This window comes from Cladosporium halotolerans, assembly GCF_011745625.1.
Source record: "Cladosporium halotolerans strain TM138-S3 chromosome Unknown Sca6, whole genome shotgun sequence".
Classification (NCBI taxonomy): domain Eukaryota; kingdom Fungi; phylum Ascomycota; class Dothideomycetes; order Cladosporiales; family Cladosporiaceae; genus Cladosporium; species Cladosporium halotolerans.
In genome coordinates, this window is record NW_027191457.1 from 1 (window position 1) to 24,146 (window position 24,146).

At 54.8% G+C, this 24,146-nt stretch overlaps 7 protein-coding genes across 7 annotated transcripts; 4 read left to right on the top strand and 3 right to left on the bottom strand.

Annotated features, from left to right (window-relative positions):
• Positions 1-6,382: 6,382 nt before the first annotated feature.
• Positions 6,383-7,906, top strand: WHR41_02340 (uncharacterized protein; the record flags this gene model as incomplete). Its single annotated transcript, XM_069370946.1, has 2 exons — positions 6,383-6,646; positions 6,700-7,906. The coding sequence occupies exons 1-2, from the start codon at positions 6,489-6,491 to the stop codon at positions 7,904-7,906; spliced, it is 1,365 nt and encodes a 454-aa protein (XP_069231678.1). The 5' UTR covers positions 6,383-6,488.
• A 2,857-nt stretch (positions 7,907-10,763) lies between these two features.
• WHR41_02341 (uncharacterized protein) lies at positions 10,764-12,575 on the bottom strand (the record flags this gene model as incomplete). The annotated part of the gene is made up of 4 exons (XM_069370947.1): positions 10,764-11,507; positions 11,559-11,663; positions 11,711-12,317; positions 12,367-12,575. The coding sequence occupies 4 exons, from the start codon at positions 12,573-12,575 to the stop codon at positions 10,764-10,766; spliced, it is 1,665 nt and encodes a 554-aa protein (XP_069231677.1).
• Positions 12,576-13,033: 458 nt separating this feature from the next.
• WHR41_02342 (uncharacterized protein) lies at positions 13,034-14,744 on the top strand. The gene is made up of 2 exons (XM_069370948.1): positions 13,034-13,454; positions 13,515-14,744. Exons 1-2 carry the CDS (start codon positions 13,262-13,264, stop codon positions 14,702-14,704), a joined length of 1,383 nt encoding a protein of 460 aa, XP_069232017.1. The 5' UTR covers positions 13,034-13,261; the 3' UTR covers positions 14,705-14,744.
• Positions 14,745-14,852: 108 nt separating this feature from the next.
• Positions 14,853-16,040, bottom strand: WHR41_02343 (uncharacterized protein; the record flags this gene model as incomplete). The annotated part of the gene is made up of 1 exon (XM_069370949.1): positions 14,853-16,040. One exon carries the CDS (start codon positions 16,038-16,040, stop codon positions 14,853-14,855), a length of 1,188 nt encoding a protein of 395 aa, XP_069231676.1.
• A 990-nt stretch (positions 16,041-17,030) lies between these two features.
• On the top strand, positions 17,031-18,548 carry WHR41_02344 (uncharacterized protein; the record flags this gene model as incomplete). The annotated part of the gene is made up of 3 exons (XM_069370950.1): positions 17,031-17,527; positions 17,578-18,265; positions 18,327-18,548. The coding sequence occupies 3 exons, from the start codon at positions 17,031-17,033 to the stop codon at positions 18,546-18,548; spliced, it is 1,407 nt and encodes a 468-aa protein (XP_069231682.1).
• Positions 18,549-18,983: 435 nt separating this feature from the next.
• On the top strand, positions 18,984-21,345 carry WHR41_02345 (uncharacterized protein; the record flags this gene model as incomplete). The annotated part of the gene is made up of 3 exons (XM_069370951.1): positions 18,984-19,676; positions 19,727-20,249; positions 20,309-21,345. Exons 1-3 carry the CDS (start codon positions 19,197-19,199, stop codon positions 21,343-21,345), a joined length of 2,040 nt encoding a protein of 679 aa, XP_069231681.1. The 5' UTR covers positions 18,984-19,196.
• A 332-nt stretch (positions 21,346-21,677) lies between these two features.
• Positions 21,678-23,894, bottom strand: WHR41_02346 (uncharacterized protein; the record flags this gene model as incomplete). Its single annotated transcript, XM_069370952.1, has 1 exon — positions 21,678-23,894. One exon carries the CDS (start codon positions 23,892-23,894, stop codon positions 21,678-21,680), a length of 2,217 nt encoding a protein of 738 aa, XP_069231680.1.
• Positions 23,895-24,146: the final 252 nt, after the last annotated feature.

Genomic DNA, 24,146 nt, shown 5'->3' on the forward strand with positions numbered 1-24,146 from the left:
CAGGATGCGCGGGCGGGGGGGAGGGTGCATTATACGGTTATGAATAAGGTTGAGGAAGAGGGGGAGGTGGAGAGGTGTTTGGGGGAGGTGAGGGGCGTGTTGGGCCGGGGGGATTGGGGGAGGTGTGTGGGGTTGGGGCTTTGGAGGTATGAGAGGGGTGGTTGGGTGTGGGAGAGGGGGTTTGCGTTTGGGGGTGGGGAGGGGGAGGGAGAAGAGGAGGTGGAGAGAGGGCGGTGATGGAGTTGGGCGTCAAGAGATTCGAAGTTGTGGGAGGGGTCTTTCATGCTGGTGGGAGAGGTGAGGTTCCTGCTTGGCTTGGCTGTTCTTTATGTTCTTGCTCTTGGTACGTCGGATAGGTACATTGATGCAAGAGCGTTGGCCTCGTTTCAGTTGTGCTGCAGCGGGAACGTGAATGGAGAGCTTCAGTGTCGATCGCGTTGATCCAGCGTCACGACGTGAAGCCTGCAGAATTGATCAGTCGCAAAATGTGTTATTGATCAATAAACCTTAGAAATTGGATGTGTTAGGGAATATGTTGTGCGCGGACAGGGCTCCTGCAGGCAACTCTGTCGAAATGCAAGTGGCTGATCAGCAGTTTCAGCTCTCGGATAGTGCACCTTGGCTTCGGGTCGTGGACATCACTTGACGAGCTCAATGAGTGGTTTTAATACAACATTGTCGCTGAAAATAGGGAACGTCGGACGAAAATGTGAATGAACATGGGAAGACTATCACAAAAGGCGGGATCCCAAGGTGAGGATTCACGACGAGCAACTCGTGTCGCCGGTGGGTACGACAGGTAACATGAAGTATTACAGAGAACACCACAGTCTGCTGACCGAAATGCATGCCTCAATCGGCCATAGTGCAATTTGTTCCCGCCCGGCGTGAATGCGCTTATCCGTGTCGTTTGATGTATACCCCGCCTTGGGATGGTGAACGGCTGAAATCACCCGGCTATAGATGATGACTTTGCAATATCTATCGATCACGAAGAAAGACCGGAGCTGTGTCATAACACGTCGATGGTATCATCCGAAGCGCAAGCACCGTTCAAGGGGTATTCGACAAGCGGAGCTTTGTGTTGGAAGGCAAAGTTCGTGATCGCACATCCGCATTTCTGATGCCTGAATGATCGGCGACACGTGCCCTAGCTATATATTAAGTTCGTACGTGATAAACCCTGTACATATCATGGGCACCGGCTGAAAGCACTCCGGATCTGCCTGGGTTACCCCTGACAAGAGCAGGCTGGACGACAGCACCGGAGCGCGTGAGGTCGAGGCAAGAACCAGAGCGCTGGCAGGCTTCGTTTAGCGGACGATCACGAGCGGGTGGTGCACGGCGGCCGGAGCGTGTCGAAAGATGTGCTATCGCCAACGGTCGGTGGAGAAGCCGGGAAGGTCGAAATTTCGGCTCCTCGCTGGCAGATATGTAGGTACCTTATGCCTGCCTGCCCGACCACAAGGGTATGGTTGGCGGATAGAGGCGTGGGTCGGATTACACTTTGGTTCCTGTGTCAGGGATGACGGGCGAGGCGCCGGCCGGCGGAAGGCTGAGGCAAGCGTGGCCGCGTGAAGGAAGTCAAGCGCCACGCTTCGGAGGTCGGCATTGGCTGCGGCCTGCAATCATGCCATGAATCAAACGGTGGGATGGAGACTCTACAGTAGTGTTAGGGCTGGACGGGCAGGAGGCAGGCCGTTCTCGCGTCCTCGGTACTACCGTATAGCAGCGACACGGCGTCTACGCGCTCCGTGGGCACTTTGACAGCCAACACATGGCAGGGTCCGCCCGCGGGCAGGATTCACCTCAAGGATGTCCCCACGCGGATCCGCACGCCACAGCGTGATGTGCGGCATATCACCGCGGCCGATATGTCGATATGGGCAGCGCGAGGCCAGGCAGGCGGCAGATCGTCCGCGCGAGGACAGGCAGGCGGCAGATCATCACCCACGCGCGCGCCGGGCAGAGGCTCGGGAGCAGGTCCGAGGCAACAATAGCTGGCGCTGCTAACGCTGTGCCTCTTCGCTTGCCAGAGAGGGGGACTGATTGCCAACCTAACCTTCCCCATGTCCACCAGGGCTACGCGCGCTACCGCCACGGCTGGCTGCCGGAAGGCGTTCGCGCTTGCGCACCCCTGCCCACGCCACGCTCGCCCCGGCCAGGGCCCGCGCATGCCGCCGCACGCTACCCTCGCATCTCCCCTTACCACCAACGCTCCGCGCGACCAGCGCCCGCCGATTAATATCGGCGCCGTGGCAGCTGCCTGTCGAGTGCCGACTGAAAACCCTCGCCGTCGCCCGCGCGCGTTGCCATTGATCCGCCGCGCTCTGCCTGCCTGCCTGCCTGCCTGCCTCTCGCTGCCTCCTCTGCCTCGGGCCAGCGTAGCCGGCCTGCGCAGCGGATGCCACCACTCCCACGCCCACCCGCCCGGCCAGAACGAGCAGACGAGCGAGCCCGCGAGTCACGCCGCACCCGCCATACAATCGCCCTTGAACTTTCCCACCACGCCCGACCTCCTTTCCGCTCTCGCACGCAATGCGCTTTCGACGCCGAGATGCCGCCCACAAAGGCCCCCCCGCCGGTGCCCTGATCGAAGATGTTCCCTTCACCACCAATCTGGATCACGAGTCGCAACTAGGACCGCCCAAATTCGGACACAGCGCTGAGCAACTGGCAAAGGCTGAGCGGGTACTGGGAATCCCACATCGTCGCACCAGCCTCGCTCCTCCAGCGCCATACGAGCCTAAACAGCGTGTTGGCCGAACCGCTGTTTCAGACCAGGACGCCTTGGGCGGGAAGGAGTGGAGCCCGTCCGAAGCGCAAGATCAGCAGCCTATGGATACAGCGCGGAGCGCAAACGGTGGATTGAAGCCGTGGCCGACCCTGCAGAACAAGAGCAGCCATGCCCCAATGCACGACACGATGCCCACGAACGCCGGGAGGGCCCCGCGAGCACGCACTACGTCAAACAACTCGTCTCAGCCTCACGTGCCCCACAAGCCTTCCAACTCTACTCTCCGCTCGCATTACGACGTCTCTCAGCCACCATCTGAATCTCTCCATGACATGGGATTTCGCAAAGGCTCGTTCAGCGCTCCCACGAGCAGGAACGGAGTTGATACCGATGGACGGCCTCTGAAGTCTGCCCTCAAGTACCAATTGCAACAGCCGGACGTCATGGAAAAACCAGCAAGCAAGAAGGAAGGTTCGCGATTTCGCGGATTTGGACACTTCCTGCCTAGGCAGAATTCATCGAATCGCACCATGCTCCAGCCCTCGCAGCAGTCACACTATGGCTCGACGTTATCGGTCGATTCTCCCTCTGCTAGTAGGTCACCCTCGTATAGTCACAGTGAGACTGTACGATCGCCGCCGCCTGAATCTTTGAACTCAGAATCTACAGCACGACCGAAAGTCTTTGAGAGCGACGTCTTCGACTCCGCCAAAGTTCACGTCCACCGCCCACCGAAAGGAATTCAGAACTGGTTCGATGGTGTCGATGTGAGCTCCGATGAAGAGCAAGGCACAGGTGAGGCATTGCCCTCGACGTTCAGCCCATACGAGGACAAGCGACACCAGATACCACCGAGAAATCCACCTACGCAAAGTGGCAGAACGCAAGACATACCCACCAAGACAAAAGCTCCTCCTCATAAGAATCCCAGAGTCAGCCAACAGCCCAGTCGACCTATCCAGACTCGTCAACGCAATGTATCGGACGTCTTTGTGGAAGAGAATGCGCAGGCAATTGGCGTTGCACGTCAACGAATGCAAGCTATGCAGGTTGAACGCCAGCAACAAGGTGCGCAGCGGAAGCGGCAGAACAGCAACGAGTCTTTCACGCCGAGCTCCTGGTCACATGGTCCAAGCTTGATATCAGGCGGTCTCAGTGCGCGATCGGACTACGGCAGCACGAAGCACGGCACAGACACTAGACTTGCCCACTCGCAACGCGCGAACGAGAGTGTCCTGAATTTGTCTGACCCCTCAGACGATGAACGACGACCAGGCCAGATCCGCGACAGCGTGGGCGGTGCTAGCCAATACGCCGCAGACGTCGCCCAAGCATCTCCAGTCAGCGTATCACGTCCTTCGACGGCTCCTAGACCATATACCAGCAGGCGATCAAAGACTAGAGAATCAACGATGACGACGCAGACTTCGGGCAGCATTCCCATCCACTGGAGCAATGATGAGGTAGAGCCTATGCCTGCTCTGCCCAGACGTAAAACTGAGGACAGCACGATCGATCACACGTCGGAAGCCCTGCGCAAGCTGATTGGCCGCGATCCGAGTGTCAAATACCGCCGTCCAAGACCCGCCTCCTCGAAGTACGAATCAGAGAGCAGCGTCGCCGGAGAGACTATTGGCAGTCTGCCGTCCGATATCTCTCGTATGATGGCAGTGACGGAAGAGGAAATGGCCCTTCTGGAAATGATGCGACAGAAACGTGCTGCCATGCAAAAGGACAACTCTCCGGAAAGCACTCAGCACTCGATGAGCAGGCAAGAAGAAGAGCACCTGGCGGCGCGGCAACGGACCGCGCAGAATGCCGCAAAGAAGCTGTTGAGGGCCAAGGAAGAACGACACAACAGTCGTCAGGACGACTGGATGCAGGATACTCGATCGGGAAGCTCACGCATTGCCGGTCTCAGCTCGCTCCAGGAAGACGACGTTGACGGTAACCTTGGGATCGAGCGCTTCCTTGCATCTGACACACCCTTGGACGATGTCTTCCCGTACCCTGAGCCATTGCATGGCAGAGGCGAAGGCGACGCGCCTCGAGAATCTCCCCCAACAGAGGGTCTCCTGCTTCCACGGACTTACACACCTCAGCCTGGCAGCCAGAAAAGTCAATCAAAGACGGCCTCGCCCGTGCCACCGTCAACATCGCCAGGCCCCCGGCCACGGACTGCAAACACGGAAGATCTTGACGGTGATGAGGACGCTCAGTTGGCAGCAGACATGCGCCAGTTTCTCGGTGGCGATGGTCCTTCAGAGAACTCGGCTTTCCCGATGCCGCCGAAAGCATCCAAAAGAGTCAGTCGGCGTGTTCCTCGCACAAATGGCCTCCTCGCGCCCTCGCTGCCGAGTACCACTGAGGAAGATACTATCCCTCCGATACCCTCGCGCAGCCCCAACCGCATGCCGTCTTTCGCAGAAGAGAGTGTGTTGCCCCAGCGACCTCCTATTCAGGCTCGTCCTGTTCGCCAACGTGCGGATTCGGATGCTCTTCACAATCTGCCTCCCATCGCTCCTCACTACAAACGTCCTGGGATAATACCTGAACCGCCCACCCCCAGCGATCGATCAGAGCGGCTTTCGGCCTTCCTGGGCCCGAATTTCGAAGTCGGTTTCGATACTCTCGACCTGCAATTCCCCACTTCCGAGAGCACGAACACTTCCCAAATCAGCAACACCCGCTACGACAGCCCGTCGATCAGCACCTCGCAAGCCTCACCCTTGACTCCGACCTTCCCCACCCCTCTAGCTTCGATCAACGAGAAACAACGCTCGATCGAGATCGCCAGCAACGACAATGCATCCTTCCACGCCTACGACGGCGCAGACCAGTCCAGCCTGCATTCGCACCGCAACTTGAAGCCCGGGAACAAGTCTCAGGCGAGCTCAGACCGCCGCCAGAGCAAGGCCGTCGACATGCTGAGCCCGGCGACGTACAATAGCAGCACGACGCCGTCGCGCATGAGCAGTGTCGGCTCTTGCCGGTCTGCCAGCGACGACGTGTTGGCCGCTTGGGCTGAGCTGGGCGGCGTGAGCGAGGGGCTCACTACGCGCAGTCGGTCGCCTATGCACGCGCGGTGAAGAGCATGACAACAAGAGCACTGCTCTATCGCGTCTCACTAACCATGACTGGGCGACCGCACGGCCTTCTTTCCTTTTCATTTTCCCAATCTCCTTGCGTTTCCATCTCCAACTGCAATACCCTCGAACCTGCTATTTCATGATCTACATGTATTACTTTTTCCCTTGCACATCTACCGGCGGCGGAGGAGGAGGGAGGAGAAGGTCTGGACGGAATGTGGGACTGGAATATCATGTCGGACCGAAAATCTCACGACGGATCTGGACGTGGTCATGTTTCGCTTTCTCTCTTGTTTGATTTGCTTCTCATCGCTTGCTGCTCTCAGCACCTTTTGTTTTATCTTTTTCTTCGTTTCCAAGATACCCATTTGAGTAGTCAGAGCTTATTGGAGATAGAGTATGAGTATCCAGGGGTTTATTCAGCGTTTACTATCTCTCTGGGCCGCAACGTACTGATAAGATCTCTAATCGTGTTCGATCAGGCGAAACGCGCGAGAACACGACGTTCGCGTGTGTCTCGTCCCAATGACGTCGGGCGGGCCAATGACGTCCGTGCGACCCTACTTCGATGGTCGAGAACCTCACGTCTTGGGCCATCACTTCTTCCTTGCGGTATCTCTGTACCTTTCTTTGCAATTGGCCAAAATAGGGAGAGGCCAAACATGTCTCCCATCCTCCCCTTGCTCGCCGTAGCATTTTCCCACCTGGCTCAGGCATGGCCTTCCCCGCAAGACGGCGCGGCGCAAACGCCTCTTTTGCCACAGGAGCATTCGCAGGGCTATGTGTTTGATCCTCTGCTTCACTTGCCTGGCATTTCACCGTAAGATCCACTCCACGCTTCGATTGCTCGCAACATCTAACGACTACTTCAAGATACTTCGACGCTGTAGGCTTCGGCCTCAGCCACGAGGTCCCGCCCGGCTGCAACGTCACCGCCGCCTCCTACCTGGTGCGCCACGCTTCGATCTACGCCAACGACGACGAGTACGAGGAGTACATCAAGCCCCTGCTCTTCGAGATCGAGAAGCACCGCGGCGGTTTCTCTGGCAGCCTGGAGTTCCTCAACAAGTGGACGTCGCCGATCCTGGAGGATGCTCTGGAAGACGTCACCCCTGCTGGCAAACGCGATGCCGTGAAAGTCGGCGCCCACCTGCTGCAGCGCTACCCGCATCTTGTCCCGACTGCCCGACGGATTCTCGCGGACAAGAAGCCCAGGACATACGACACTGCCGTGGCGCTGGCTCAGGCTTTCCCTGACCCCGAGGGGATCGAAATAGTAAGGGTTCTGCGAGACGTCAACGGCAGCATGGACGCGCTGGTCCCGCACAAATCCTGCCCTGCCTTCTCCAAAACCCCTGGCAAAAAAGAAATGGAGGCTTTCATCTCGCATTACGCGCCCTCCGTCTCCGAGCGGCTCTCCCCCGACTCCCCCTTCCCCCTCAAAGACACCCACATCATCGCCCTGCAATCCCTCTGCGGCTACCAGTCCGCCATCGAAGGCGCGCGCAGCCCGCTCTGCGCCGTCTTCACCGACGCCGAGTGGCTCTCGTACGAATACGCGTGGGACCTGCGCTACGCGCACATGGTCGGCCCGCTGAACCCACTATCCCCCTACCTCGGCTTCCCGTGGCTACAAAGCCAGCTCGACCTCCTCGACTCCTCCGCGCCCTCCACCCAGTCCGCCACCGGCTGGCCGCAAAACCAAACCTTCTTCCTCTCCTTCACGCACCGCGAAGTGCCCCCCTTCGTCGCGACCGCGCTCGGGATCTTCAACTCCAGCTCCCCCGCGCGCGAGGAATTCCCCACCGACCGCGTGAACTGGTCCCGCGCGTGGCGCATGAGCGACCTGATCCCGTTCCTGGGCCACGTGGGGATGGAGCGCATGACGTGCAGCGTCCGAGCGGGCGAGGAGGAGCGGGACTACGTGCGGTTCGTGGCGAACCAGGCGCCGAGGCCGCTGCCGGGGTGTCAGGGGGGCCCGGGGGCGAGCTGTCGGTTCGAGAGGTTTAGGGAGATTGTCGAGGAGGGGGCGAGGGGGTACGGGGACTTTCATGGGGTTTGTGGGGAGAGTCCGAAGTGAGGATTTGTGGGGTTGTGTGCATTTTGAGGGTTTTGTTGTATCATAGATTTCTCGGACCAACGCTCTCAGCTCGTAGTGGGAGATAGAAGGACGTGCAGAGATCACGCTTGCGCAGATGGTTGCAGAAAGCTCGCATACTGGCATTGTGTAATAACAAGCTATGTGTACCATCATGAATACAGCCTTACACTGATGACACACGCAGTCGAGTCGACCTTGAAGCAATCCTCTCGTTCCCTGCAATCATTTCTGGAGCATACCGTAGTTCCTCTATTCGGTCAAGTGGCCCGCCCGCCCAGGCCGATCAGCATCCCCACTTCAGGGCTCAGGAGCGTCGGCTTGCTCCCACATCGCTATCTGCTACAGATAAGGCATCATTCTATCGACTGGGCAAAACTCCGTCGATCGCTCTGCTACTTGCGATATGCCCGCCTCTCGATCGTCGGACAGCGATCATTTCCAAAACCGCCCGCAATGGCCGACGTGATTAGACCCGCGAGCCGCAGGCGGGCAGGTCGCAAGACGAAGTTGTGCAGGCCGAGCCTGTCCTATACAGGGTAGGTCTAGCCAACATTCCACGATTTCTATCAGTTGAAGCTAATCTGCGCGACGAAAGCTGCTGGACGTGCCGCAAGCGCCGCGTCAAATGCGACGAGCGGCCTGTCGCCTGCAAGTGCTGCGAGAACGCCGGGCTGGCCTGTGGCGGATACGACGTCGAGCTGATCTGGGATGCTGGGGAGCGCGGCGAGGGTAGTGGGACTCGTCGATTTCGGAGGCAGATTAGGCCTGGTAGGTGTGGTGTTGCAGATGCACGTGTGGCGTTACGTGAAGGGGAAGCTTGCTGACAGACGGAAGATAGCAGTACTTGCCGTTTGATGACGGACGAGGAGATATCGCAAACGCTGACGCGCGTGGATAGGTGCGCGAGTAGCTCGGAAGACGTGATTGCCGGTCCCTTTGCGGTGTTCAAGTTTGGGAGTGATGATGATGCAGGGCGGCTCCGATTGCGAGATGCGGGTAGCAGAAGTGTTGAGTCTCCGTCTCTGCCGGAGCCTTCTGACGACAATCTTGAACAAGATGACTATCAGGATGGCCAAGCTTCCGAGGATCCGTTCAATTCTTTACCAGGCATGAGCGTAGCGCTTGATGATGGTGACCTTCATCATTCGCAATTAGCTGGAGATTCCTCGGCTCGGACATCGCGGCCTATATCGCCCCATCCTCAGTCTGACTATACAAAATTACCATTACCACAAGAGACACTAGAATGGCAGCCTGCGTTGGTTAGCCCAAGAATTTGTGGTGAGACTCCTCTTCAATGAGGGCTGTTTAGTAAGTCAACTAACATAATCTCCAGAGCTCACATCCGAGTCCCAGCACCAGAGCTCTGCAAGTGGTGTATGTTCTTCATCTTCGTCGTCGTCTTTATTGGAATCTTCGGAGTTCTCGTCATCGATACAAGTCATGAGGCATCGGCCTTCTGTCAGTATACCACGTCAGGTACATCATCACCTCTTTGCGCCTGACAACCGAGGATCAACTGCAAATCTTCTCATTAATCACTACGCAAATCACATGGTACATCTGATGCAGCCTATTACGCATCAATCTAACCCCTTTGAACGGATATACCTCCCGCTTGCCATCAGTGGGTCCTCGGATCTGGGCCAGGAGGCTTCATCAGAGGTGATATCCTCACCTCGAGTAGCTGTTTGTCATAGCCTCTTGGCAGCAGCAGCAAATAACTTACAGGGCTTGGGAAACGGAGAGGGAACGTTACGGGCGACGGCATGCTACCACAAACAAAAGGCACTCACAGCACTTCGCCATGCTTTAGCATCCCGGTCGGGTGCCTACAAGGATCTCATGACAGCGATGCTTGCACTTGTGTCCGTAGACGTACGAACCCTCCCTTCGCTTGTTTAGCAATATATTCGCTGACATGCTGTAGATAATCAACGGTGGTACTCAAGACCACTGGGTCCACCTCGACGCAGCAATGCGGCTTCAGGCGTCAAGGCACTTTGCCAAAATCATCAGCTCGGAGACACGCCAGCTCAACAGCATATGCACTATGCTCCATTTGTTCGCGCAAACGGCTCTCCTTGCTCCAGAGCCGAGACCTTGGACGGAGTCCTGTGATGCGTGGAGCACCGCCAATCTCGATAGGCTATCGCCAAGCATTGAATACATCTACGGCATCTCGACAGCTACTGCAACATCTCTCCTGAAGCTTTACAGACTCACTCAACACCTCTGCTACTACACGTCCCTTGAATATCCGGAATCTCTATTGCAGGCTTGCGAGGATCTGGGAGACGAGTTATGTTCCTGGTCGATCGCTTTGGAGGAGTTCTCCGCAATTGGCCGAGAGCAGACCTCGATGCTAAAAGTTGCTCGCGCTCAAGCGACGGCTTTCCATCACGCAGCTCTCATCTACTACTATCGTTCCATCCAGCAATGCGCTCGTAGAGACCTCCATTCAGAGCAGCTTGCTGTCCTCGCCGCCATGGACGAGGCAGAGTTGCTCAAAAGATCTTCAGGGGATGATGTTGCCATGCCTGCGCCCATAACTTGGCCCGCTTTCATCGCTTCATGTGAGGCAGTGGGGGAAGACCGCGTAGGTTGGCGGGAGTGGTGGGCGCGAATTCAGCGATATCGGATGTACAACTATGCAAGACAGCAGGAGATTGTCCATAAGATATGGGAGGAGACGGACAGATCTAACGCCCCTTCTGACTGGAGAGAAACTCTGGTCAAGCTAGAGATCCGGGTGTTACCGGTATAAGGGCACATGTCCTAGTCATACTCCAGCACCCTACCAAGTTGCCGAGATCGTAGGGCAAAGTATAAGGCTTTACTCAATGACCGACCATAGCTTGCCCCATCCTTTCCTCGGAACATATGGCAATTCGGCATCTTCGACTTCCTGCAGCCCAGTGTGCATATCGATATCCGCCACATTCAACGTCCACTTGTCATGCCTTGCCCAAATTCGGTGGCCAAAGTACACTGCGAAGAAGATGGGAATGCTGACATATGAAGTCAAAAACCCATCAGCCGACCAATTTTGAGGAAAGAAAACCGTGAAGCCGTTTATCAGGCAAAGCAGAGAGAATGCCATCATTGCGAACCAAGCGCCGTAAGGCTGAAGCCTGCTGTGATAAGGCGATTGCACCTTGTGATAGGCACACGCCTTCCTAAAACGAAGAAAGATGATCATGCAGCAAGCCCAGCTGATCATGCCCCAGGCGTTCGTCAAGTTCACAAACCAGGTGAAGACCGTTCCTCCTGAGTCGCTAACGTTGAGGTACGACAGCAGTGTGAAGACGGAAGAGGCAGCGACTGCGTATACTGGAATGCCAGAGGCGTTGCACTTCTTGAAGACGCGTGGCGCATTGCCCGCTAGGGCCAGAGAGTACAGTGAGCGGGCGCTCATGTATAAGAAGGAGTTCCCGGACGACCAAGCTGAGAGAAGAATCACCGCGTTGACAATGCTGGGGAGGACGTCGATCCCGGCGTTTGCGATTGCGACGACGAACGGGCTGGATCCGGCACCTGCCTCCCCGCTGAGCAGCGACGGCGAGTCGCTGGGCGCAGTCTGATTCAGTCAGTTGGTGAGGCCTTGTCTTGATCGTTCAGTAAAACTTACGACGCCAATGGCTAAGACCCCCAGAATATAGAAGCATACGAGTCGGTAGATATATCTCTTTGCAGCTTTCGGGAGGTTTCGACGCGGCGACTCCATCTCTCCGGCCTGTATGTTATTAGCATTAATTACCGACTGACTGTTGAATGACGTACCGTGAAGATGATAAGCTCGGGTGCAAAGACGAACGGAAAGATGCAGTTGACTAGCGTTGCCCAGAAGGAGATCAACAGGCCAACATCTCCTTCGCGGATCATGGCGTGCGCGGCTCCAGGCTCGTTCCAATAACGGAATCCCAGGCGGTCTCGCGTAGGGCCACCGCCCCAGAAGAGGATAAACGACAACAGCAGAAGGCCGATCATCAGAATGACTTTGGTGCCTGCGAACCAGAACTCAGTCTCGCCATAATATCGAACAGGCAGAAAGTTCAAGCCAACAATCACAACAAGCATAATCGTCATCCAGACTGCTATATTGACTGGGTTTGGCCAGTAATCAATGACAAGGCCAGCCGCTGTAATTTCATACGGCACCAAAATCCCCAGCGCGTACCAGTAAAGCCATCCCAGGGCGAACCCCATCGACCGGGAAACGTATCGGCTCCCGTAGTATGCCATGGAAGCTCCATGCACAGGGAGATAGGTTGCCACTTCGACGATGGCTGTGACGACGCAAAAGATCAAGAAGGACACGATGATGAATCCAGCCAGGATGAAAGCGGGCCCTCCCAGGGCGAGTGTTCTGCCAGTGCCCACGAAGAGACTGATACCTCGTTAGAATATCACGCAATAAGTCGGCCGATCAGACTCACCCTGTACCAATCGATCCGCCTAGTGCAATCATCTGAGCATGACGACTTTTCAACCCTCTCTGGGTAGTCTTGATGCCCGGCTCGTTTAGTTGATGGTCCACGGTAGCGCTCATGACAGAGCCACGCCTGGCAGAAATCCCATCGCCATCTTTACCAGTCGCTGTGGTCCACTGGTTCTTCTCTTCGTCTACCATCTTGTTGGGATCCATTTTGTAGGGAAATGACAGAGATCACGAACCCTAGCAGGAGTTTGCGTTCTCAAAACGTCAAAAGAGAATTACATCTATCAATTTCGATGCCATGTAGGCGTCCGCATATTTACACGATCTAAATACTTCGGACCCTTCTGATGGCTGGTCCAGAAGCAGCGTAGAGATACCGATAAGCAGAGTCATTCGCGCCACCGCTGGCTATCGCCTAACTGCTGATGAACTCGTAGCTGATAAGGTCCTCGGTAGCGATGCTTCAGAAAGTCTGTCGCTCCCTCCTGCTGAAGTGAGCTGTCACCGCTGCGCACGTGAGCGATAGCTCCAGATCGTCGGTCTGTCGATCCGCTCGGTCCTTCTGCATTCGGCGCCAAGTCTGCAGAGTGAATGGCATGCCTGTGCCGACACCAGCCACGACAGCTTCACGACTCCACGAGCGCGTGTCGTTCCACGCAGAGAAGTGCGCTTATCGTCTCCAATTAGTCTGCTCCCGCGTTCACTGTTCTGAGTAGCTTACCATGCTGATCTTTGAGTGGCACACGCGTGTGAGCTCCTTGGTTGAGCGGGGCATGCTATGTTTTGAATCGGACAGAATTGAGTATTAATAAATGTAAGTCCCAAAAACCTCAGACCCCTCTGGCACCGTACGTACTCGATTTTCCACACAAGATTGTAATCGATCAATCACAATGGGCTCAATCAAGCCTGTGGAAGTAAAACAGCCGAGGCCTTTCACAAAGGCCCTCCACTTCTCAAAGGATGAATTCCACCAGCGCCAGCAGCGTGCTTTGGGTCTGATGAAACGAGAAGGTCTTGATGGCTTTCTATTGACGAAGCAGGAATCGCTCTACTACCTGACTGGTTATGATACCTTTGGATATGGTGAGTATCCACATAAGATGTCCTGCGACAAATAGTCTTCAATGCCTGACCGTCCGGCAGTCTTTTTTCAGGCGATGTATTTCTCTTCCGATGGATCCATGCGTCTGATCACGCGCACGCCGGACCTTCGCCAAGCTTTGTACACTTCAACCTTGAGCTCGAAAGATATCCTCATCCGCCCAGATGATGCCAGCAGCAACCCAGTCGCGCTGGTTCCCGAGGTTCTGAAAGAGTTTGGTATCAACTCTCCATCTAAGAAGATTGGATACGAGCCAGACTCGGCCACCCTGAACATGCGAATCGGACAGCTCCTGCTGGAAGCTATCGACGGCCTTTGCACTTTGGTAGACCACAGTACTTTGTTTGGCAGAGAGCTTCGCATCATCAAGTCAGAATCTGAAATGCGGAAAGTCCGCAAAGCCGCTTACCTTGCCGATTTCGCCATGATCCGCACGCTCAAGCTTGCGAAGCCCGGGGCGTACGAGGGGGATCTGTGGCGCGAGATCGTCGGTACGGTTTACGAGGGAGGCGGAGACGATCCGGCAAACGAGAACATCCTCGTCTCCGGAAACAAGGCTGTTCTGACGCGGTACTCTACCGGGAAAGACGTCGTCGACCGGCAGCTCACACTTGAGCACGCTGGCGTATACAAGCACTACCACGCCTGCTTGATGCGGACAGTGCACATCGGCGGAGTCACTCAGCTCGCGCGACGCATGTTTGAAGTCAACAAGTTGCAGATGAAGGCTGCCATGGAGGCTCTGAAGCCTGGACACGAGATTGGAGACGTTTTCGAGGCCTACGCTCGTGTCGGCGACGAGAATGGCTTCAGGGAGCAGCGGTTCAACGCCTGCGGCTACAGCTTGGGTGCTACTTTCGCCCCAACATGGATGGACTTCCCTATGTTTGTGCGGGGGCAGAGTGTCATTGCCCAGCCGGGTATGGTATTCTTCATCCACATCATCTTGATGGACCAGGCCACGGACACCGCCAGCTCCATCGGACAGACTGTTGAGGTCACCGCGGGCGGCTGCGTTTCTCTATCGAAGCTGCCATTCTATGTCACGCGCAAGCAGACTCTTGCTGCTTGGAAAAGTATCCGGAAGGAAGACTATGGGTTCACCGCCGACGAAGAGGACGACGGTGAGAATTTGCAGGACATCGAGCTCTCTGATGGCGAGGCGGACGATGAAGACTATGACGTCGAATATGACTTCAGCAAGTACACACCATCAAACGCAGTGGAGTAGATACATTTCTCAATGATCAATAACGCACACAGTTCAACTATTCGTTCGCGTGAAAGAATTACATTTTGTGGATTTCATATAGTGCAAATCATCGCTCGATACTTCATGAAGAGGCTTTCAACTTACGAGTGCCTCTGCTTGATTTTGATCATTTGCAAAATTCTGACTCGATCCGCACGAAAGCGTCCACAAGGTGTTGGATGGATTCAATCTCCACCCATTCTTCGGCTGCATGCAGGCCGTAGCCTTTAGGCCCCCAGATGACACCAAAAATGCCTTTGTCGGCCAAAAGGGCCATGTCTGTCCAATAAGTTTCACCCTTGATCTGTGGAGTGGCACCAGTGACCACAGTGGCATGTTCCGCAACCAACTTGACGAAGCTGTGATCAGAAGCGACTCCAAAAGGACTTCGCGAGAAGCCAGTGCGCAAGCCAGCTGTGAATCCCGGGACTTCTCTAGTGAGTTTTCGTAGTATCTGCTCGAGTTCCTCCTGTATTTCTACCAAATTCTCGCCAGGCACAGTTCTGCGTTCAATGGAGATTGTGCAAGAATCCGGATACGAGTTCACTTCAGCGCCACCTTTGATGACCCCAGCATGAATGCTCGGAGCCCCAAGCTTCGGATTGCCCTGCTCGAGCCATCTGAGTTCCAGACGTTGTGAAAGTCGATCAATCTCTACCAGGAAGTAACCAGCTTTGCATATGGCATCAATTCCTAGATCCGGTCGAGAGCCGTGAGCAGCAACGCCAGAGACTTCTACATAGAAGACTGCTAGACCTTTGTGGGCGTTGATGATTGACATCTCGGTTGGTTCTGCCACTATCGCCGCATTGGCTTGCCAGCCTGCTTGGAGCACTTGCTCGGTCCCGATGCTCGCCATTTCTTCGTCAGCAACTGCAGCAAGGATCACATCACCTTTGAGGTTCAGCGACTTTGCGGTCGCGAGAGCGATCATCGCGGCTGCAAGCCCACTCTTCATGTCAGCACTACCACGGCCATAGATCTTATTGTCCTGTATTTCTGCGCTCAGTGCATCTCCATCGTAGGTTGACAGGCTGACAGTATCTGTGTGCCCATTGAACATCAGGCTTCTGCCGCCTCCTGAGCCTCGAACTACGCCAACCACAGACGGCCGCCCTTTGGTTGGTTCGATTCGGTAGCATTCGATGTCGCGTGTTTGGAGCCATTGGCTGATGAAGTCGGCAATTGCAGTTTCACCCGCACCAGAATCGAGGCCGAGATCCGGGTTAGACGAATCGATTCGGACCAGCGCCTGTGTAAGGGACACCACATCGTTCAGCCCTTGACCCGGGGGAAGAGATAATCGGTGATTCATGATTCGTCAAAGTGCTTAGAGATATGAAGTTACCCTAAGAAGCTGAGTTGATATTCTGCTCGAAATCTATTGCCAATGCCCAGGAAGGTCCCTAGTTGTAACGAGTTCTCTGGATCCCCCGCCCTTGAGCACAAACCGGTTCCAAGCTGCGTTTCGCTGCCCAGATTAGTTTTAATGTGGATCGGTCGACGGTACATTGATAAGCCCCGCAGTCCGTAACATGGTTTGATGGTCCAAACGTCGAAGTAGATAGGAAAGTTCCAAATAGGCTGTAGCGAGCGAACGCAGATCAGCGGACGGAACGGCCGTGTGGGAACCTTGTCTGATGACTCCGCACGCGCGTCCACGTGGAGGCAACCCCACTGTAGACATGCCTTCTACACTATTCTCGCCGGCACGTGAGCATGAGGAAATTCGGCTACTAGCCATATCATGCATTGGCATGATATTCTTAGCAAGTGGAGTGAAATGGGCGATCTCCGCATTTACGATTGTTCCGGGCCGGAACTTTGGTAAGCCGGTTTGACCATCTGAAATGCCAACATCGCAACAGTGTAACACTTAAGTATACCTCGTTAAGCTCATGATCTTACATCTCAGATATTAACTCTTCACACAATGAGAGCAAGTAATCTAGTTTCAACTTTATTCGACGGGAAAGCGAAAGAAGCATTGAATGTCAAACGGAAGGTAGCCTGGACCTGAAGAGAGGATCTCGCAATTGAAGAAATTGAAAGATAACCGCACGAGAAACGTCTTTTCTTGAGTGAGCAATGGGATAGCTGGGTCATGAATATTTGGAACTCCTGCGCTTGTTAATGGTGTGTACGCTACCAATTCGACGAATGTCTTAGCGCCCGCTTCCTTTACCGTTAAAAATAGGGATTCTTACATGTAACATTTTCCTCTCAACTTGAGAGCGTGTTTTCCCTATAATCTAAGACTATTATTTAGCAGATTGACTCCTATTGAGCGAGCTATGTCTCCAAAATGGCAGCCGATTCGAATCGCTTCGGCTCTAGCTGTCCTGCGAGACTGACTTCGGAGCCCCTTGAAGCCGTGCAACACCTCAAGGTCAGCATCGACAATCCCGAAACTAGCACAAACGACAGCCTGGACTTTGAGCGCTGTAGCGCTCTTCACAACGCTATAGCCAGGCATACATGGCAGGCGCAAGGCTACGATCTTGCAGATCTCCCCACGACAACTTGGTGGCAAAAACCGGATTATGCGCCTAGACTAGAAGAACTTCAGGAACATCTTCCCGAGAGCCTCATTGAGTTCTTGAAGCGAGCGCTGAGCCCGGCTGCAGAAGAGCTACCAGACAGCTCAAGATATTACTTTTTCTACTTATGTGATGGCCTCGCCAGTCCCGATTCTCTATGGCATGAAGTCGGAGAACCCGAGGGTGAGATGGGTGGGATTGAACGGATTGCTCTGTATCTAACCGACACTCTTACTAGCGACGAGACTCTTGACGCCATCGTGTGAGTGTTTGTCGAACTGTTCCAGGGTGAATGGATTCTGATGCATCCAGATACGACTATGACGCCCACTGGTGCGTCTTCAACAGCTACCCTTACTTTGTTTTCGAGGATGACGACTCGTCGCCCATATGGCAACGCCTGGAAACAATTTTGACCGCCTGGATTGTGATGATCGAGCGGCGAAAGGTAGCGGTGATGCACAAGGACCTCGGCAAGGGGCCAGATCCTGCGTCCGGCGTCTGCCTTGACATGAAGGAGCCGTGGGGATGGGCTTCGTGGACGAGGGCCGACCTCGAAGACGCCCTTGAAGCCTGGAACGATCTTATCGGTGCCATCAACGACCGACTTCCAGAACCCCGACCTGACCCCTTGTCACGCTCAAGCTTGTTCGAAGTGGACGACCTCCGCGCAGCAGAAATCGAAGAAGGTAGCTTTGCGTGGGAGTTCTATACCAAGGCATGCAAACCGTACTTCCAGTTCCTCGGACCAGGTTTGCAGCCTGCCTCCCGAGAACAGTTACTCAGCCGCCCGTTCAGATCGGTTTGGGAAAGCCAGAATCCACGGCCAGATTTAGGGAGCCCGGAGATCTTCCCACTGCCAATCCTGCTTGGCTCGCAGCTTGCGAACTCCTGGGTAGACAGCTACCAGTACGAAGTTGGGCCCGTCGCTTGGGGTCTTTACTTGGATATCTTGCATTCTCGGACACTATCATGCCCTTACGAGGACGCGACACGGCTAGTGTTGCCTTACGAGCTCGATGGATGGCAAGCCCGCGGTCGGGAATGCTGAGCTCTATCAGATCGGCCAGAACCCATTCGAGACAAATCGCGCGACCACGCAGCTGTGGCAAATGCTGAAGAATTTCACTGCGCACGTCGACTCTGAAGAGTGGAGGGTCGATGCTAACGGAGTGAGTGAGCCGGCGACCGTGTTCGATAATTTCTTTGTGCATGGAACAGAGCCGGACAGCGATGAGGCGGCGAATGTGCGTTACGCAATGCTCAAGAACATGTACCTTTAGAACATGTTCCGCCAAATTGCAACGCTGCCTTCATTGCCTTAGATGAGGCAAATGGATACATGATGGAACGTTGCCCATGTTGACAGCCAACACAGCTATTGATCGTCCGGAGTGAAATGTGATGTACGTGAGTCCGTAATATCCTGCCGTGGTATTTTGAGCACGAGAAAGCTTGGAGTGGAGATCGTGGTAGCGATAACACCTCGACACGGACATACGGATCCCAAGGCGCAGTAAGGCGGTGATATCGGCTTCCCTTTAGAGGCTTAATGCTTGGCTTTCTGGCTCAACGTCGTTTGGAGTTCCCTTTAGCGCTCTAGTTGGTCGCTCTGAACCCTGTTTGTTGCGTTGTGTGGAGTCGGTGCACGCCCTGGCTGGACGCAACGCCGGCGAAGCATGCACTTGGACAGCTCACCTAAGCAGCTAAAGGAAACCGCGAGCGAATATCAATCAATCGGCAATCATTACCACTATGGAGTTTACGTGCTACAGATAAGCACTGATAGTTGACAGAACCGTCGAACTCTCCCACAGAAGCCTGTAGCCACGCCACTTCCCGCTCGCGTCTTCTTCACTCCTTGCAACATCTGCCATCACTACCATTCAAGGTGTCACACTAGATCACTCGAAACCTCCTGAAACATTACGATGATGCATCCATTCGATCCTCTGACATCGGAGGAAATTTACCGAGCGGCAGACGTTGTGAGGCCGCACTTTGGGCGGCATCGGCCCAATTTTCGTGTCCTGACGCTGCAAGAGCCCCCAAAGCAGCAGATGATCCCGTTCCTGGAGCAAGAGCACCAACGGTCTCAGAGGTCGCCTCAGCGGCCCGTCCGTTGTGCCCGCGTTGAAGTCGTGGTGGAATTAGAAGAAGAGAAGAATGCCCTCTTCGAACTTTTGGTCGATCTCGATCAAGACAAAGTCATTGCCAAGCAGCATCAGCGAGGCAAGCATTCATACATCGATGCCGAGTACATGAAGCAAGTAGAGGCCGCCTGTCTTGCAGATGATCGGATCCAAGACCAGATTCGCACGCTGGATTTGCCCGAAGGATCCGTGGTTGTCGTTGAGCCTTGGGCCTACGCTACAGATGGTGAGAATGATATGAGCCAACGGCTATCTATGGTACGTGATGATGCCAATCTCGTTGGACCTCCATGCTGACATCCTGCAAGTGTTGGTTTTACCTTCGACTTGGTGGACACTCTGACTACAATTACTACGCCTACCCATTAGATCTCTGTGCAGAGGTCTCTGAGAATCTTGGGGTTGTCAAGATCTATCGTCTACCAACCTCTCCAAATGAACGCATCAACAATGAACAGCGCAAGTTTGACCAACGAAGGATCCATTCGTCATCTCTGAGTGAGTACCATCCCGAGTTGAGGCCTTCCCCAAGGACGACTACGAAGCCATACCAAGTAGTCCAGCCCGAGGGCCCTTCTTTCAGTATCCAGGGTCAAAAGGTATCTTGGGAGAAATGGACTTTCCGTGTCGGCTTCAATTATCGGGAAGGTCTCACGCTGCACGACATTTGCTACGACAATCGAAGTCTGTTCTACCGATTGTCGCTTGCGGAAATGTTTGTACCGTATGGTGATCCTCGTGCTCCCTACCCTCGCAAGGCTGCCTTTGACCTTGGAAACGATGGAGCAGGCATCAATGCCAACAACCTGCAGCTTGGCTGTGATTGTCTGGGTACGTACAAAGAGACATCCCGGACAACGATTCATCAATGTTAACGCCGAACCTTTCAGGCACGATCAAGTATTTCGACGCTTGGCACAATGACTCCAATGGCAAGCCAGTCAAGATGCCAAATGTGGTCTGCTGCCACGAGCAAGACGATGGACTCCTATGGAAACACACCAATTTCCGCACCCAAAACGCCGTCGTCGCCCGATCCCGCATCCTCGTTTTGCAGACTGTCATTACGGTCTCGAACTACGAATACATCTTCGCTTTCCATTTCAGTCAGGACGCTTCAATACATTTTGAGGTGCGAGCGACCGGAATCCTCTCGACGGTACCTGCAGAAATGGATGCAGGGAAGGTACCCTACGGCACTCGAGTAGCACCGGGAGTGTTGGCTCCGTATCATCAGCATCTGTTCAGCCTTCGGATTGACCCTGCAGTCGACGGCCACGCCAACTCCTTGGTGGTCGAAGAATCAAAAGCTCTCCCCGTCAACGACCCAGCTGTGCACAACCCTTACGGGGTAGGTTACATCTCGGAGAGCAGCACAGTTGAATGTGAGGGCGGGCATGATCTTGACTTTACCAAGAACCGGACCTTCAAGATCGTCAATGAAAACAAGATGAATCCAATCACTCAAACGCCAGTCGGCTTCAAGCTATTGCCAGCTTACAGTCAAATGCTGCTCGCTGATCCGCAGTCCTTTCACGCGAAACGCTCAGAATTCGGCAAGCACGCGGTCTGGGTCACGCGCTACGAAGACAACGACCTGTTCCCGGCTGGGAAATACACGATGCAATCCAGCGGCGGAGATGGCATCGCATCGGCGATCGCCAAGCGAAACGCCAGTGGGCAATCGAAGTCCGTTCGGAACAGCGACATCGTGGTGTGGCACACATTCGGCTCTACTCATAATCCGCGTATCGAAGACTGGCCCGTAATGCCGAACGAAAAAATGATCGTTGGGCTGAAGCCTGTCAACTTCTTTTCCGGAAATCCTGGGCTGGACGTGGCGCCTTCTACCCAAGAGAAGAACAAAAGCGTGCTGTACGATGAGAACGCGTCTGATGGAACGCCGTGCTGCCGTTCAAAATTATGAGCGATGATGGCATTGCTGTGCTCGGAAATATATCAGGCAGCATTTCTTTCAACGGAGCACAACGATAGACTCTTTACCTCTCAAGCGTCGCAAGGATTCACGTAAAGACGAGGTGAATGTTGCTAGGATGCGGAGGGCCAAGCAAGGGTTCACCTGCGTATGCTCATGGCGAACAGCATGTACAGAATCTCCAAGTCTGCTCATGAGTCGTGTGATCGCGGAGGCCTAATGCATCGACTGCTCCGGACCGCTGAAAGAGGTGGTGGCGGCATACTTATTCAATTTAGACCTGCTACGTACATGAGTCAGCGATGTCTGTACTGAGCTGGCCATCACTTCCCCTCTGCTCGTGCAACAAGCCCCTCATCCAGCCCAACGATATCGAAGACGCCTCTGTCTCCCTTCCTTTGAGCCCACACGACGTCTCCCTTTAAGTATACGACGACGCCACCCTTTCCCGTTGCACTCGCTGTGATCCGGAAAAGTGGGAGTCCAGTGCTCTGATGCGCTTCTCGCAAAGGCACGAGTGTGAGGTCTTCTTCCGCGCACCACGACTCGACAACGTCGCGGAAGTCGACTGCTTCTTGCACAGCAGGGGCTCTTGTTGGTGGAGCCGGCACGTTGAGCTTCTTCGCGGCTTCTTTTGCGATTGGGCGCGCAGGTCCAGCTGCTGGCGGGCGAAGAGTGGAAATATCTTTGCCCTCGTCAAGAAGGTCGAGAGCGGAATTGATCATCTCGCTGCCCTTCGCCCATTCTTTTTGCACGTCGGGCTGTGAGAAAATCGGTGCAGGAATCTGTTCACTCCACCATCTCACCCACTGACCAATCTCATCGAAGCTTGCACCTTCTGATGTGAGCCACAGATGTAAGGTGGACAGCCACTTCGGGAAGAATTCCGCAACAAAAAGCCGCGCTAGAATCTCGGGTTTGAGGAATGACTGCCACTTGAGAACATCTTCCAGGGGAGTGAGGTCCTGGTCTGAGGGGTCGATTTCGAGGTTGGTAGAGAGATGCAGTGACAAGCGCGGAAGCAGGTGGCGCACGAACAGGTGATCCAGCTCGGTGGTCAAGAGGTTCCGCCATTCCTCCAAACCTGGGAGGATACCCGAAGACACGTCCCAACCATCGATGACATGCCTGATCTTGCGTTTCACATCGGACATAAGGGAGTTCTGTGCTTTCGGGTCCAGTTGGTATGGTGGCAGATGCTGTAGCCAAGGGAAAAGATAGGCGTGAGGTTGCGTGTGCTTCAAGTTCGCATGTCTGTGATGATGGCTCCGTTTACGAGCATCCCAAGTTTGAAGAGCGGTCGCAAGTTTCGGTACAAGGAGCTGATCCGTGAGATTGCTGAAGATGAACGTCGGCAGAAGAGGCCGCCAGGCGCTGATCAGCTTTGTAAGCGGCGCAGAATCCAGAACAGACCAATTTGTGATGGCTGTACGTATTTTCGGCAGCCAAAGTGTGTAGACCATCGTCTCGTAAGGAGACGTGGTTTTTTGACGTCTTGATTTCGTGTAAGGATTGCCCTGGTCGTGGATATCGCTCGCTTTGCTAAGGGAGTCGTGTGACTGTCCAAGAATCGTCTTTAGCTCGCCGAGCTCGGCCACCAACAGTTCTGGCTCTTCGAGCGGCTCCCAGCCATCCATCTTACGCTTGAAGAGCGGATGTAACGCTCCGACTGCGGCTTCCTGCAAGTCATACCGTTCAATGTCATGCTTGAATGTATTCTGCAAGTCCCTCAACTTCCCAATCATGACTTCCCACGACGTCTCATCTTGCAGATCTCCGACCTTAAGCCCTTCCACGCCTTCCACTAGCTTAGCCATCCTCTCTAGGTCCTCTTTGTTTTGCTCGTCCTCGATCGCCAACCGCCCACCATGTTCTTCCATGTACACTCTTTGCTCTTGCAATCCATGCCAACTCTCAATGAATGCCTCCAGCTCTAATCTTTCCCTTCGCGCGATCTTCTCCGCTTCGGAGTCTTCCCTTCCTTCAGCGCCGGTAGGGGTCATGAGCCCAGCAGCAGACGTCAAAAGCTTCGTCGCACCGCCCGTCGCATCTACGATGCTATCCAGCATCTTCGCCGGAACTTCGAGGCCAGGTGCAGCCGCAGCAACATCCGCCGCAGTGCGGTACTTGGTCTTCCTCTTGCCCATCCCCGAACTCCCACCAGGGGTGCTTGTCCCACTAGCTGTCCCACTTCCAATCCCTCCTTGAGCCTTCTTTCTCCTTTCTCGCCTTTTCCTCTTCTCATCCTCACTACTATCTTCGTACTCCTCGCCTCTCTGCTCCGCCTTGCGCCTCTGCTCCTGCTTGTACTGTGCCGTGCGCTCGCTCACCGCGCCAACACCAGCGCCTTGCGGGCGCATCTTGACCTCGATCGGGTTCACAATTCCCTCGCCTTCGGCTCCGAGACCCTGGCCTTCCTTGTAGCCCATTTTGGCCATCATGCGCTGCGCGAACGACATCTTGCCTCCGGCCATTTTGGGCGCTTTGTGAGGGCCGTCGTTTTGATGAGCGGTTTTGCGCTTCATTCCTAGGCCCTCCATCTTGCGCTCGAGGCCGTGATATGGCCGGTGAGGGAGAGTATAAGTCGTGTGAGGAGTTGATCATGTAGTGGAAGTTGATCGCAATGTTTCGCTAGGTCAAGTTCGCGACGCGGCGGCGTTCCGCGCTTGCATGTGAAAGGCGACGGGCAAAGTTGAGGTGCCTGACGAAAGCACGAAGTCAGACTTCATGGGTTGTTTCTTACAATAATGTTCATGGTTTGGCATGATACTTTGAAATTGTAGTAATGACTA